This window comes from Peromyscus californicus, unplaced genomic scaffold, assembly GCF_007827085.1.
Source record: "Peromyscus californicus insignis strain IS unplaced genomic scaffold, ASM782708v3 Scaffold_7__1_contigs__length_154581171, whole genome shotgun sequence".
Lineage (NCBI taxonomy): Eukaryota > Metazoa > Chordata > Mammalia > Rodentia > Cricetidae > Peromyscus > Peromyscus californicus.
Genome location: NW_026294595.1, coordinates 39,710,708 through 39,722,745, shown reverse-complemented (window position 1 = coordinate 39,722,745; position 12,038 = coordinate 39,710,708). Strand labels below are relative to the sequence as shown.

The window sequence follows — 12,038 nt, the reverse complement described above, 5'->3', positions numbered from 1 at the left end:
TCCCTGCATAATCCTCCTCCCTGTACAATAACACAATACACTGTAGAGCGGTGCTTAAATACCTCTCATGTAAGTGGCAGTGTTATTTTTCGTGTCTTGATAAGAAGACGCCTGCAAAACAAGTGGATATTCCCTGGGGAGTACTAACACAGATATTCAGCCCGAAGTGTCATTCAAAAGTAAACAGTCACCCTTTCTTGCCCTTTGCCAGCGCCAGATAGCTTGGAGCACTCAACTCCTCTCAGCCTGACATACCTCTCCCGGAAAGAGACAGAGACCTGGTGGTTAGTTTTGTCAGTGAGCCGTGACTCTGCCAAACTCTATGCCCTCTTGGACCTCAGCTCCCTCGTTTGTCCACGCAAGGGAGTAGCAGTTCAACCCCAATGTGCAATGTCCCTTTCAGCAAAGGGGGCTCGCTGCCCTCCGTGTGCCCCCGGACTCACAGCCGCCCCGTGTGCCACTCCCTGGTTCTTCCGTTGCCCCGCGCCCGCTCTACGCACCGAAGCCTTTACACTGAGCCCGCCTGGCGCTAACTAATGTTTAACTCGGGCCGAAACTTGGCGGCGAGCGCAGGGTGACTGCGTACAGAGCAGCGGCGCAGGACGTCCGTCTCCGCGCGCGGTAATTTGTGCTTGCGCTCAAGCCTCAGAGCTCAGTTCAGAGGAGCCGCCCGACCATGAAGGTGAGTGCACCCCGCCTCGCACCTCCCCGGCCCCAGGCTTGGGTTGTGGGTGCCCTTTCACCAAACTCTCCCCAAACTGCCCCAGATTTCCTGGAGGCAATCTGGAGCTGCCATTAAGGCGGAAGGCACCGGGCCACCCTAACAGGCGAAGGAGCGTCCCGTCCTGCACTTGCTTCTCCCTTAGATTTGTGGAGTGTCCTACTGAGACCCAGGCACTGAGCCTTGGAGGTTGGGGATAATCACCCGTGGAACGCACGCGGCACCCTCACTTGGCTTCAGACGAGTGGGTGGGAGGAGAGAAGCCAACAAGATCACAAGATCACGCTCCGGGCCAAAATTCAAGGGTTCCTGCCTGAGTGAACCCCAAACCCCACCAGTCTACTCGTGCACCTGCGAACCCCTCTGCCTCTGAAGGGGCCTAGATCCTAGTCCTGTTCCCAAGGGAGGAACAAAGGCTTCTCTCTAATTGTTTGCAATCTGGCCTGCTTGCAGACACCGTGGAAGGTTGTCCTGGGACTGCTTGGTGTAGCTGCGCTTGTCACCGTCATCACTGTGCCACTGGTCCTGCTGAACAAAGGTAGAAACCTTGCAACATCTTACAAAGATAAGAGTGGTTGGAGATGGGGTCAGGTGACATGTGATCATGCAAAGTGGGCTTTGTTTATTGGGGGCCTGGACCAGTGTACCGGGTTATAGCCTAGAAGAGTGACAGACTCCATGTCTTTGCTGCTTCTGGGGTCTCTAGTGTTTAGGTGGTAAGCCTTGAGGCTTCCTCGTTTTGTTGTGTAAAGCAAACACACACTTCCTGAAACTGAGAGAGAGAGAGAGGCGTGGTTTCTTTTCATTAAATGTAATTGCAAAAATCTTAACCTTAAATTGATTTGAGAAGGCTGTGGTTGTCCATCTTTCAAAGTATCCTTCGAAAATCCTAAACACAGCAATGAGGAGAATTTCTTAAGTGGAGTGGGAACTAAGAAAGCAAGCTCCATGGTATAATTGTGAAAAAAGAAAAAGAAAGAAATCCAGAGACTTTTTTTCCTTCAGGTGTGACGAGAATTTGTCAGTTGTAAGATTCAAGTTATAGAGAAGCAATTATTTTACCATTTTAGAAATATTGCGGCACTAAATCGCCACTGAGCATAATGTAGTGACCTGAAAATAGTCAGCTTTTAGAGGGTTATTTCCTTGAAAGTCACCCTCATGCGTTTTCAACTTACCAGAACCTTCCAGTTTAGCCTCAGTTTCTGGTACAAAACAGATAATGGGGTGCCACTACTGAGTGGGAACGAGTGAGAATAGCTAACGAGGGTCTCCCCTGGCTCTCCTTCTCCTGTGGACCACTCTGAATTACTCTCTGCACATTGTGCATACTCTGAACCAGCCTCTCTGGGTGGAAAAGGAGTCAAGTGGCCTTAGTCAGATTTCAAGACAACAATTGAAAGTTAGTATGTAGCGCTATCAAAAACATTCCATTTCATAATGGAGCAAAGGTACCAAAGATTAATAATTGAACCCGCTGCTGGTAATATTGAATTAAGATATCAGTAGTTACTCCTGTTTTAGGCAATGGAGTTCTGTCATCCCAGAAGGAAGGGGGACCCAAAGTTCAAGGCCATCCTCAGCTACACAGGAAACTGAAGGCCTGCCTGGAAGACATGAGACCCTATCTTGAAGTAAATAAAAAAAAATTAAAAAATAAATAAATAACATTCAAAAATCCATGTGAAGAAAAGATGAGCCATATCTAGAATCAAACAATCTCAAAGTAGCCTAGATAGCCGATTTTTCTTCACAAAACCACAGAGGCATCACAGTATCCCAGGAAAAACTGTAACCATAGAACTTCCTCAAGGGAAACTAGTGGGATATGGCCTATGGATAAGCCCACTTGAGATGGACAATAAATAATCTTGGGGCCCAATTTGCTTTCCTTCAAAGGGCTTGCTCAAATTATCACTAATTGTGAGATTTCTACTTTACTGGATAAAGTCTTCAGACTCTGGAGGGCCTGTTTTGCCCTTTCAATGAACAGCATCCACTCTCTTTTCTAAACAAAATATCAAGGATGTTCCTCTTCAGAGGGTTTCCTGAGAGACTCAAGTGTCCGCCTTTACTGACTCTTAGGATTTAAACTAGGGAGGCCTGAGCACATTGCCCTAAGAACCAGAAGGAGCTCTCTTTTAGGGAATCTGGAAAAGTTTGAAGATTTAGAAAACATGCATGACTTATGTGACAACACACACAATGATCATATTCTGTGCTCTGGGATTCTGCAGGTCTGAGGGCCAGAGAAGAAGCAGAGAGTCGCAGGAGTAATAAGTGAGCTTCAATCCCTAGGTGATGTAAGGCTATGGGAAATTATGTATAGTTAGATGTGTATATTTTACTTTATGTACGAATGTTTGCCTGCGCTAGGGTATCACTTGGATACCTGGTGCCCATGGGCGTCAGAGGAAGGTAGTGATTTCCTGGAATGGAGTAACAGATGCTTGTGAGCCATCTTGTAGGTGCTGGGAATTAAACCCCTGATCCTCTCCAAGCACTCTCACCCACTGCTGAGCTGTCTCTCCAGTCTCCCCTCCCCCTTTAATATATGGGGGAATTTCGAGCGCCTGGACTCCTGGGAGCTTGAGAGTGGAAGTAGGGTAGACTGGAATGAAAAGCAAGGAACGTGGCCCCAAACAAGGTGCAGTTCACAATTTGGAAGCTGGAAGCTACTCAGATGTGAATGACTACACTTTTTGTGACTGGTTAACCTCAAGAAAGTGTGGGGGAGGGTAGCAGAGAATGCCTCCTGGGGACCTGGTAGAAACCTGGTTTCCTGGTAGATTGTTTACACTCACATTGTTCTTTCTTTTCTACTTCTGAATCCTCCTGTGTGTTTAGATAGAAAATGAAAGTCATCCTGTTTCATCTCTTACCTTATCTGAAGGGGCAGAGGTGACAACCCAGGCATGTAGCGTTTCCACTAGGTCAGCAATACCTTTCCCGGGCTGTGCCACATAGTAAGGGATTCTTACGCAGGAACCCAGTTTCAGCCTGATGAGATGATGAGAGGCCTGCCCGCCCCACCCCACGCCCAAGATTTAACATCACACCACCTCCGGCAATGGTGAAGCAGGAGGGAAGAAGTGTAGAGGGAGAGAGAATGGGGAATTGAAGGAGGGAGAAAGAAAAGAGAGGAAGGAGACTTCACTGAAGACAGAAGAGCCCCAGATTATGTGCAAAACAAAGAATTAAACAGCTAAAAGGTCAGCGGAAGAGCAAACCCAAGTGCTTCCCCTGAGAGGTTAGTTTAAGACAAGGTCAAGAGTTTCCTTATGAAATGCTGACGTCAACAAAACCAGATGTACTAAACACATGGAAAGGGTGGGGTAGGGGATGACTTCAGAGTATTGTCTTTTTATTTGTAAAGATAAAAAGCTTCCTGAAGTCGGAAGTTAGCTGAAGTCGGAAGTTCCTTCTCTAGGAAAAATAAAAATAAAACTTCACCGCTTGGTGTATGTGTAGTGGATGTAAATCTTCTCTTTAAACTTCCACTTACCTTATTAGAGACATGTTACATTGTGTTTCCCAGAGAATCAGCAATGAAACTATCAACACATGCTACCTGTCAGAGTAGCAAGCAGCCAAGTGGAAATGAAGTTTTCTCATTCAAAATTTGTGTCTACTTCACTTTATAGTGTGATATTTGAAACATTTAGTTGTCAAATAGTTTTATTATTCAGTTTAATTATGGAATAGAAATCTCTCTCTTTTTCTCTTTCTTTTCTCTCTTTTCTTTTTTTTCTCCTTTCTCTGCTCCACAGTAAATTCCCTTAACACCTTCTTTTAATTCATAAGAAACTTGACTTCTGATCCACCCCCAGGACTAAAAGAAAACCCAAATATGAGGAGAAAGGAACCACCAGGGAGAGAAAAGATCACATCTATAAAGTTTCCTGAGAGAATCCAGGATCCATTCCCAGTTGAAATAACAGAAATGAGCCTGAAAGGAAGCTTTGTGTATTTCAGAGGACAATCTCTCCATGCCCTGTTCTATAAAAGCTCAGTGAACCACTGTCAGCCTTCCTGAGTGTTCCTGTCATCGTGGTTGGTCTTTTTCAGGCCAGCAATTTGGACTTTCGTTTCCCTAACTATAGCATGAGCCTTAACTTTCTTTGCTTTGGAATCCTTTCCTCTCCTCTCCAAAGAGATCAGAGGCAGGGAAAGACAAGATTGTTGGCCTGGTTAATGGTCAAAGAATCACAACCTAAAGCGGCTGACCAGAGCTGGCATGGTGTGCCTTTCATATTAAGTTCTGAAGCCCCAGGCGAAGGTGGCTAGAAATAATGCAGAAGCAGCTTACTTTGTGGGAGAGAAAGTGTACAAGTGTGAAATTGTGAAATGATAGTTGTGCCTTATATTGGGCTGAGGGTCTCTATGTATTTTTCTTTTAATTCTTAAGAGAATTCTTGGAGAGAAAGTAGTACTATTAGCATTTCCATTTGAAAGAAAAAAAAGTTACTTCTTCATGAAGAACGAATTTCTCCAAAGCTTGAGACAACAGGCATTATCTCCCAGACTATGAGTGAGGAATTTGGGTGTGAATCACCTTGGGATTCTGGTTTAGGGTCTCTCCTGAGGTTGTCACCTGAAAGGTTAACTGAATTAACATCCTATGCAAGATCACTCACCTAGTGCTTAGCCAGAGACCTAAGTCTCCCTGCTGTGAGCCTCTTAAGTCAGCAAGGCAGATAGATGCAGTTCTCTTGAAGGAATCACAAGGGCTAAGCAGGAAGGCCTAGTGCCTGTCATGACTTAGTCTCAGAAGTGGCCATCACAACATCAATTGTGGTGTTTGGTATTAGCAGTACAGAACAACCCCAATATAACCGGGGGGTGGGGTGGGGCTAACAAACACCAGAAGGTGCATATCACTGTACCATCTTGGAGGATGGATGCCAAAGAATTTAATAAACACTCTCAGTGTTCTGTAGAGTAGAGATATGTCATACATAGACCATGTATGTGCCTCTAGCTGATACTTGATATTGTTAAACCCGACTGTCATTTTGTTAGCTTGTGATCAAGTATAAAATCAGCTGAGTCTTATTAACATAATTGTTACAGCTTCTAATTTACGTGGCTATAACATAATGTCTCCATTGTTAATCTCTATGTTTTAAATGTTTTGAGGAAAAGAGCCTATTCCAGAGGCCTCTATTCCGATAGAAAGCTATATGCAGGCAACAACTTAAAGAATGAACATTCCAGGCTTTCCCACCCAATAACCCTAAATGATGTTGGAGAATCCTGAGGATTAAATTAAGGGCCTCATGAGTGCTGAGCACATGCTCTAACCCCTGGGATACCCTAGGCCAGCATCTCTGTTTTTGAATGGTCTTATTGACAGTGAGAGTAGGAGTGAGCCAAGAGACACAGCTCCATGACGCCACCTGCAAAAACAGAAGAAGTCCCTTTCAGAGACCTCCACTCATTCAGGTGAAGCTGGGATCCTTGACTTCACAACAAGAATTTCAGGACATGCCAGTATGAGAAAGAGTTGGAGTGCATTACAAAGAGATTTTTAATATAGAAGGTTAATGGAAAGAAGCATCCAGGGAAAGAATAGGATACACCTAAGCATAGGTATGAGCTTCTCAGGAAGGAGTTGAGCTTATGTGTTTTTACAATAGCCTTATGAAAGATCTTGGTGCCTTCTGAAGTTACATCTCAAAGGGTTGCTAAAGAACTCGATGAGATCATAGGGTTGTTACTGGGTGCACTGGACAGGGTTACAGCTGATAAGATAAAACCTAGTACACAAGATTGCGCCGGGAGTTAACATGTTTATAGGCTTGTTTGTAAAATATCCAGAAAATTGTGGGTTCACATCTAGGACAAGATATAAGACCATTTTGAAAGGCACATATGCTTAGGACTTAAACATGGTTCGTGGCTATTTAAAAATTGTTATTTGAAAAGATCTCTGTATAAAATGAATATCTCTATATAGATAACCTTTACAGGAAGTTTTGTTAATTGTATTTTTGACTCTCACTCTCAACTGGCAAGTCTCGAAGCAGACTCCAGTGTGTGTGTGTGTGTGTGTGTGTGTGTGTTGGGCGGTCTTTTTCTTCTTGTGTCCCCTTAATTGTCCCTGTTTTTTACTCCTGCTTTGTTAATAGTATTACATTAAGTAGTAATAGTAATAACAACTCCTTCTGATTTATCACCAACACTATATTACACTTGCTTTGTTTCCAATACAAGTTATATTATTCCATCTAATCTTCACAGAATAGTCAATTTCAGAGAGAGAGAGATTCATATCTTATCTTTTAAAACTTAAAGACACTAGAATATGGAAAGCTTAGAGCTTGCAAGTAAGTACTAGGTGTTGGGAATCCAAATCTTTCGTCTTTTAGTCTCCCCTGAGCTTGTCAGTTCTCAGAAATAATAGATTTGAAGAAATGCTTTGATGGCCAGTTTTTCAGAGTTAAAGTTTAATCATTGCCTTATGACTAAATGCTAATCCTTTCATTGATGTATATCAGTATCTTGTAAATATTTCCACCTCTAGTCCTCACAGCTCCATTACAACCTCCACAAGAAGGTGGCCTCTCAATTTGAGAATAACCTGAAACCACAAACTTAGCACTTCTGAGCTGTTTTATTAGTTTCCAAGTATAGGGTTTTCAGTTTTATGTTGTGCTTCCAAAGTATAGTTGCATATGATGCTTTTCTATAGCTTATAGACCCTTCTCTCTCTTTGAGGATGTATACATTTCTTCAGTATTTGATTCACTGTGTGAACAAAATAGATCCATGAGCTTATATTATATAATTTATCCATCTTAGGTCTGCACAGAAGTAACTTAAGTCAGAGCCAAAACCTGTAGTGATCTTGTTCTTAGCTTTCTGGGAGCCATGGTGGCTCAGATTGTATAAATGGAGAAAATGGAATAGTGAGAACAGAGCATAAATGTGGGACCACAATGGATGCCTTCCTCGACTTCACAGTCCCTAATCTGAGTTAGCTGGCCCCTATTCATACCTACCTTACCTAAGCTCAGAACCACAAATCTTATGGGTGAGTCTTGTTTTTTATACTTACTTTTTCTTTTACTCCATACAATATAATTACTTCAAGCATGAGACTTATCACCTCTTCAGGACTAAAGTCCTAGAGTAACCATGGCAGTATTTGTCAACCCAATAACACTTTTTTTAATGTTAAGAGTTTCAAGAAATATGCATAAGGACCACCTTCCTTGGGCCTTTATAGTCTACTGCAGGGGCATTACAGGCAAGTGCAGAAATCAATTCAGATGGTAGCAAATAACTGTGACAAAAGAAAAGTCAAATGGGATGGGGCAATGATATATACAGAAGGGCATTTCTCTTTTAGTCTAAGTGTGATTTTGAGCCACTAGAGGGTCTAAATACAAGTATGGCATGATATTAGTTACACTGAAAATATGTATCTCTGATTCCTGGGTGCACAGTGTTTTGGGGCAGGGGCTAGTTAGTACCTGTGGGAAGGGAGATGATGGTGTCCTGGAGATGAAGTAAGTTTGTTTTAGTGAGCTATATTTCAGAGGTAAGGCAGCTTAGGAATGTGAGGAATGAGGGAGGAGCGCAGAAGATTCCTAGAGCCACCAGCTGAGTAGCCCAAGTGGAAATTTTCATGAACTAATCTGTGAAAGTGCCTCTGGCCAATTCTCCTCCCAAGGCCAAGCTCAGAGACTTCTAGCTCAGCTTTGCAGTTTTCCTGTTCAGCAAATATCCTTGGAGCATGTTGTAAATGGTGGCATTTTGTCAGGAGGGATGTAAAGACGATAGCTCTGACCTCTGTCCTCAAATGGTTCACAATATTAAAGGAAACCTGGACATTAACTGTAATAAGAGACCTGAGAGCTCTTCTAGTAAATGATCAAAGTGCTAGGGGAGCATTCAAAAGCAAATGTCAAGTCCTGGCCAGGAAAGCTTCTATGGAAACTAGCCAAGCACAAAAGAAAGATTAATGATTACTGGGCATAAATATAATTCTTCCATTCCCCCAGTCTTCAAGCTGACTCTAAGTATGCAAGTCACACTTATATGTTCAGTTCCCAGCAATTTACATGCCCAGGATTCGGTATGAAGATTATGTCAAATGGTTTATATTTGTCTGTAGGAAACCAGAACCTGTCCAGTTGTTTAAAATGCAGAGTCTCATCATTGTGTTATTATCAGCATTTTGCTTAACTGGAAGTCTAGAAAAAGGGCAGTGTTTTAGTTTGTTAGAATCACTACCAGAGAACATTCTCAAGGCCTGAGATCGTTTTGCCTTTCCACTTTGTCACCCTCACAATATGTGGCAGTTTTCCTCAAGCGTGTCTTCTACAGGATCTCTCCTGTCTTTTGTTCTGGTTGGTCACAGCTGTACTACAGCTGATACTGTACCTCGCTGCATCATCTGCTCACAAGGCTCTTTTAGGGAAGGAGGGGATGCTGTTCCTATTGCTTCAATGGGGAACCTATTTCTAGAAACCCCCTGACCTGAGGCAGACTTTCTTCAACATTGGCTAAAATGTTGTCCCTTCTCTATTTTTAAACTAATTATCAGCAAGGAAAACAGATCACCATGACTGGACTAGACTGATAAACGTCAGCCTTCTAGGACTGAAGAGGAACTTCTTTCTTTAGTGCAGGGAAGAGGGACCATTTTAGCTGAATTGAGAATTCTGAAAGACAGAAGAGAGATGGGCTATGAGATTGCCATCCATCTTGCTATTGCTCTCTGTTCTTTGCATTAGGAGGACATAAGTTCCCAGTAAAAAGACAAGCATCGGGCTGGAGAGATGGCTCAGCGGTTAAGAGCACCGGCTGCTCTTCCAGAGGTCCTGAGTTCAATTCCCAGCAACCACATAGTGGCTCACAACCATCTGTAATGAGATCTGGTGCCCTCTTCTGGCCTGCAGACATACATGCAGGCAGAACACTGTATACATAATAAATAATAAATCTTTAAAAAAAAAAAAAAAGACAAGCATCAAGCTATCTCTGTTCTCCAGAGAACTAGATCTTGTAACTCTCTTCTCATTTGCTTCCCTAACTACCTGAGTTTATTGTAAGACTGTATTTTAACGTTCCCCTTTCCCAAGGGCATGCTGATTCCAGTGTTTTCCTTATTTTGGCCTCCAAATTATAAGCAGGAAAGAACTGAATTTGCAATATTTAATATACAAATTTGAGATAATAGAGGAAGTCAGAAACATTTAAAGAAAATTACTATCCAGTTTCTCAAAAGAGTACATAAAAACTATCACATTTTTATCCAGTTTGCAGCCATATACCTTGACAAAAACACTCAATATAAAATGAGCAACAAAATTTTCATATTTATTTATTTATTTATTTATTGTGTATGAGTGTTTTGCCTGCATGCATATCTTATGTACTGTATGCATATGTACTGTATGCATGCTGTGCTCAAAGAAGTCAGAAGAGGTCATCAGATTCCCTGAGACTGGAGTTGCAGATGGTTGGGAGGCACCATGTGGGTGCTGGGAATAAAACATGGGGCTTCTGGAAGGGCAGCCAGTCTCTTAACTGCAGAACTATCTCTCCAGCCCTAAATGAGCCGATTTTTAAAAGATGGTAAAAAGTAGACCTATAAAAATTAATTCAGGAAAAGTAAGACAAAAATAATTAATGGTCATAAAAACAAAATAAACAAATGAAAAGCAAGTAAAATAACCTCAAATCCCTAGAAACTGTGACAGTTTTACATGGACAAAAGAATCTAGCTGATGTCTCAACTCCTTTAAGTTTTAGTGTATGTATGTGTGTATTGGGGAAGCCAGGGTTAGTAGGAATAGCAACAATTCTGTCTAAATGGAAGCAGTTTGACCACACCAAAGAGAATATCCAGAACCCAGGACAGAGTGGCCCCTTGCTCCCGACTCATAGCTCACTTCTGGTCTATTGTGTCCGTGGGGAAACCATTTCTGGAAATCCCCTGATTTGCCCACTCCCTTAACAGAGGATTCTTTGTACGACCCCTCAAGCCTCCGCTGCACTTCCTGCTCATTCTCAGGTTAGGACCCTGCCTGCTGTTTTAGTAAGAAGCCAATAAGAAGCGTTCTCTAGGAGGGGAGAGCAGCCCTGACTCTGAGTCAGTAAATAAACAAAGACTCCAGCCTCACAATCCCAATGAAATGAACCTGAGGACAGTACAGTGAGCTTGGGAGCAGATTGCTCCTCAGAGCCTCCAAATTTGAATCCAAGCCAGCCAACCCTTGATTTCATGCTCACTCAGAGCAGAAAAGCCAGCTATGGTTGGCTGGACTTGGTGACCTACAGAACTCAGGGTTAATGTGCTGAGGACTAGGAGGTGGGATTGGTTATTAGTCCACTGAGGTTGTGGTAGTTTGTTGAACAGCAATAGAAAACAAATGCAGTGGTCATATCTCAACATAGGCAAATCATGTCCTTCTCACCTCAGAACCATTCAGTGGCTTCCCATCTCCTTAAAGTGAAAGCAGTTATTGCAGTGATCAGTTGGCCATCAAGTCTGAGCCCCATCCATCTGAGCTCCCTCCTCTCTCTCGGTAGCTGGTCCCACTTGACCCCCTTTCTCCCCAAACTATTGCCTGAGTCTGTATGATGCTCCCTTGCTCACTTTCAGATCTTGTTTCAAATGTTTCTTATCCATCGGCCTCTCAATCTCTCCTGGTAAAAACAGAAACATCCCGAAATGAACACTCCTCTTCCCTCCCTGCTTGGTTTTTCCGTGGCACTTATTACCACCTGGCTTGCACCACTGCTGACTTCTTTGCTCACAAGTCCCCCCTTTTAGAATGCCAGCTTCCAGAGAGCTAGTATTTCATGTTTTCTTCAGTTATATCTCTAGCGCCCATAACATTGAATAGCACTGTATGTGAATTAGAGTTATCACTAGAAGAGTATTCTTTTTTTTTTTAACACTTATTTGTGCGTGCAAATGCTCATGCTACAGCCTATGTATGGAAGTCAGAGGACAACATGGGGTAACTCAGTTCATTCCTTACATAATATGTTCATAAATACAGACTCACATCATCCTGCAGGAGATCATGTAAAACTGCTATTTGCACAGCGCTAGTTGGTTTAACAAAGAAAGGTGCATTCACTTTATTGGTGTAATTATAATCTGATGAAGAAAGATAATTTAGATTGTGTATTCAAAGAATGATATAAAATGTTTTGATCAATTGGCCAAATATCTGGTGTAGAAAATAAGACTATGAGAAGATGGGGAAGAAGAGGTAAGTTTGGGCTGAGCAGTGATGGACCGAGGCATGATGAGGGATGGTGAGAGAAGAGAACTGAGGATACAGAGACAGAC

General features: G+C 42.6%; 1 protein-coding gene across 1 annotated transcript in view; it reads left to right on the top strand.

The window, feature by feature from the left end:
* Nucleotides 1-245: 245 nt before the first annotated feature.
* Nucleotides 246-12,038, top strand: part of Dpp4 (dipeptidyl peptidase 4) — a 90,070-nt gene continuing 78,277 nt past the window's right edge. Inside the window, exons 1-2 of the mRNA XM_052724514.1 lie at nucleotides 246-682; nucleotides 1,175-1,259. Of these exons, the coding sequence (XP_052580474.1) occupies nucleotides 677-682; nucleotides 1,175-1,259 (91 nt within the window). The 5' untranslated portion in view covers nucleotides 246-676. The remainder of the gene's footprint in view (nucleotides 683-1,174; nucleotides 1,260-12,038) is intronic.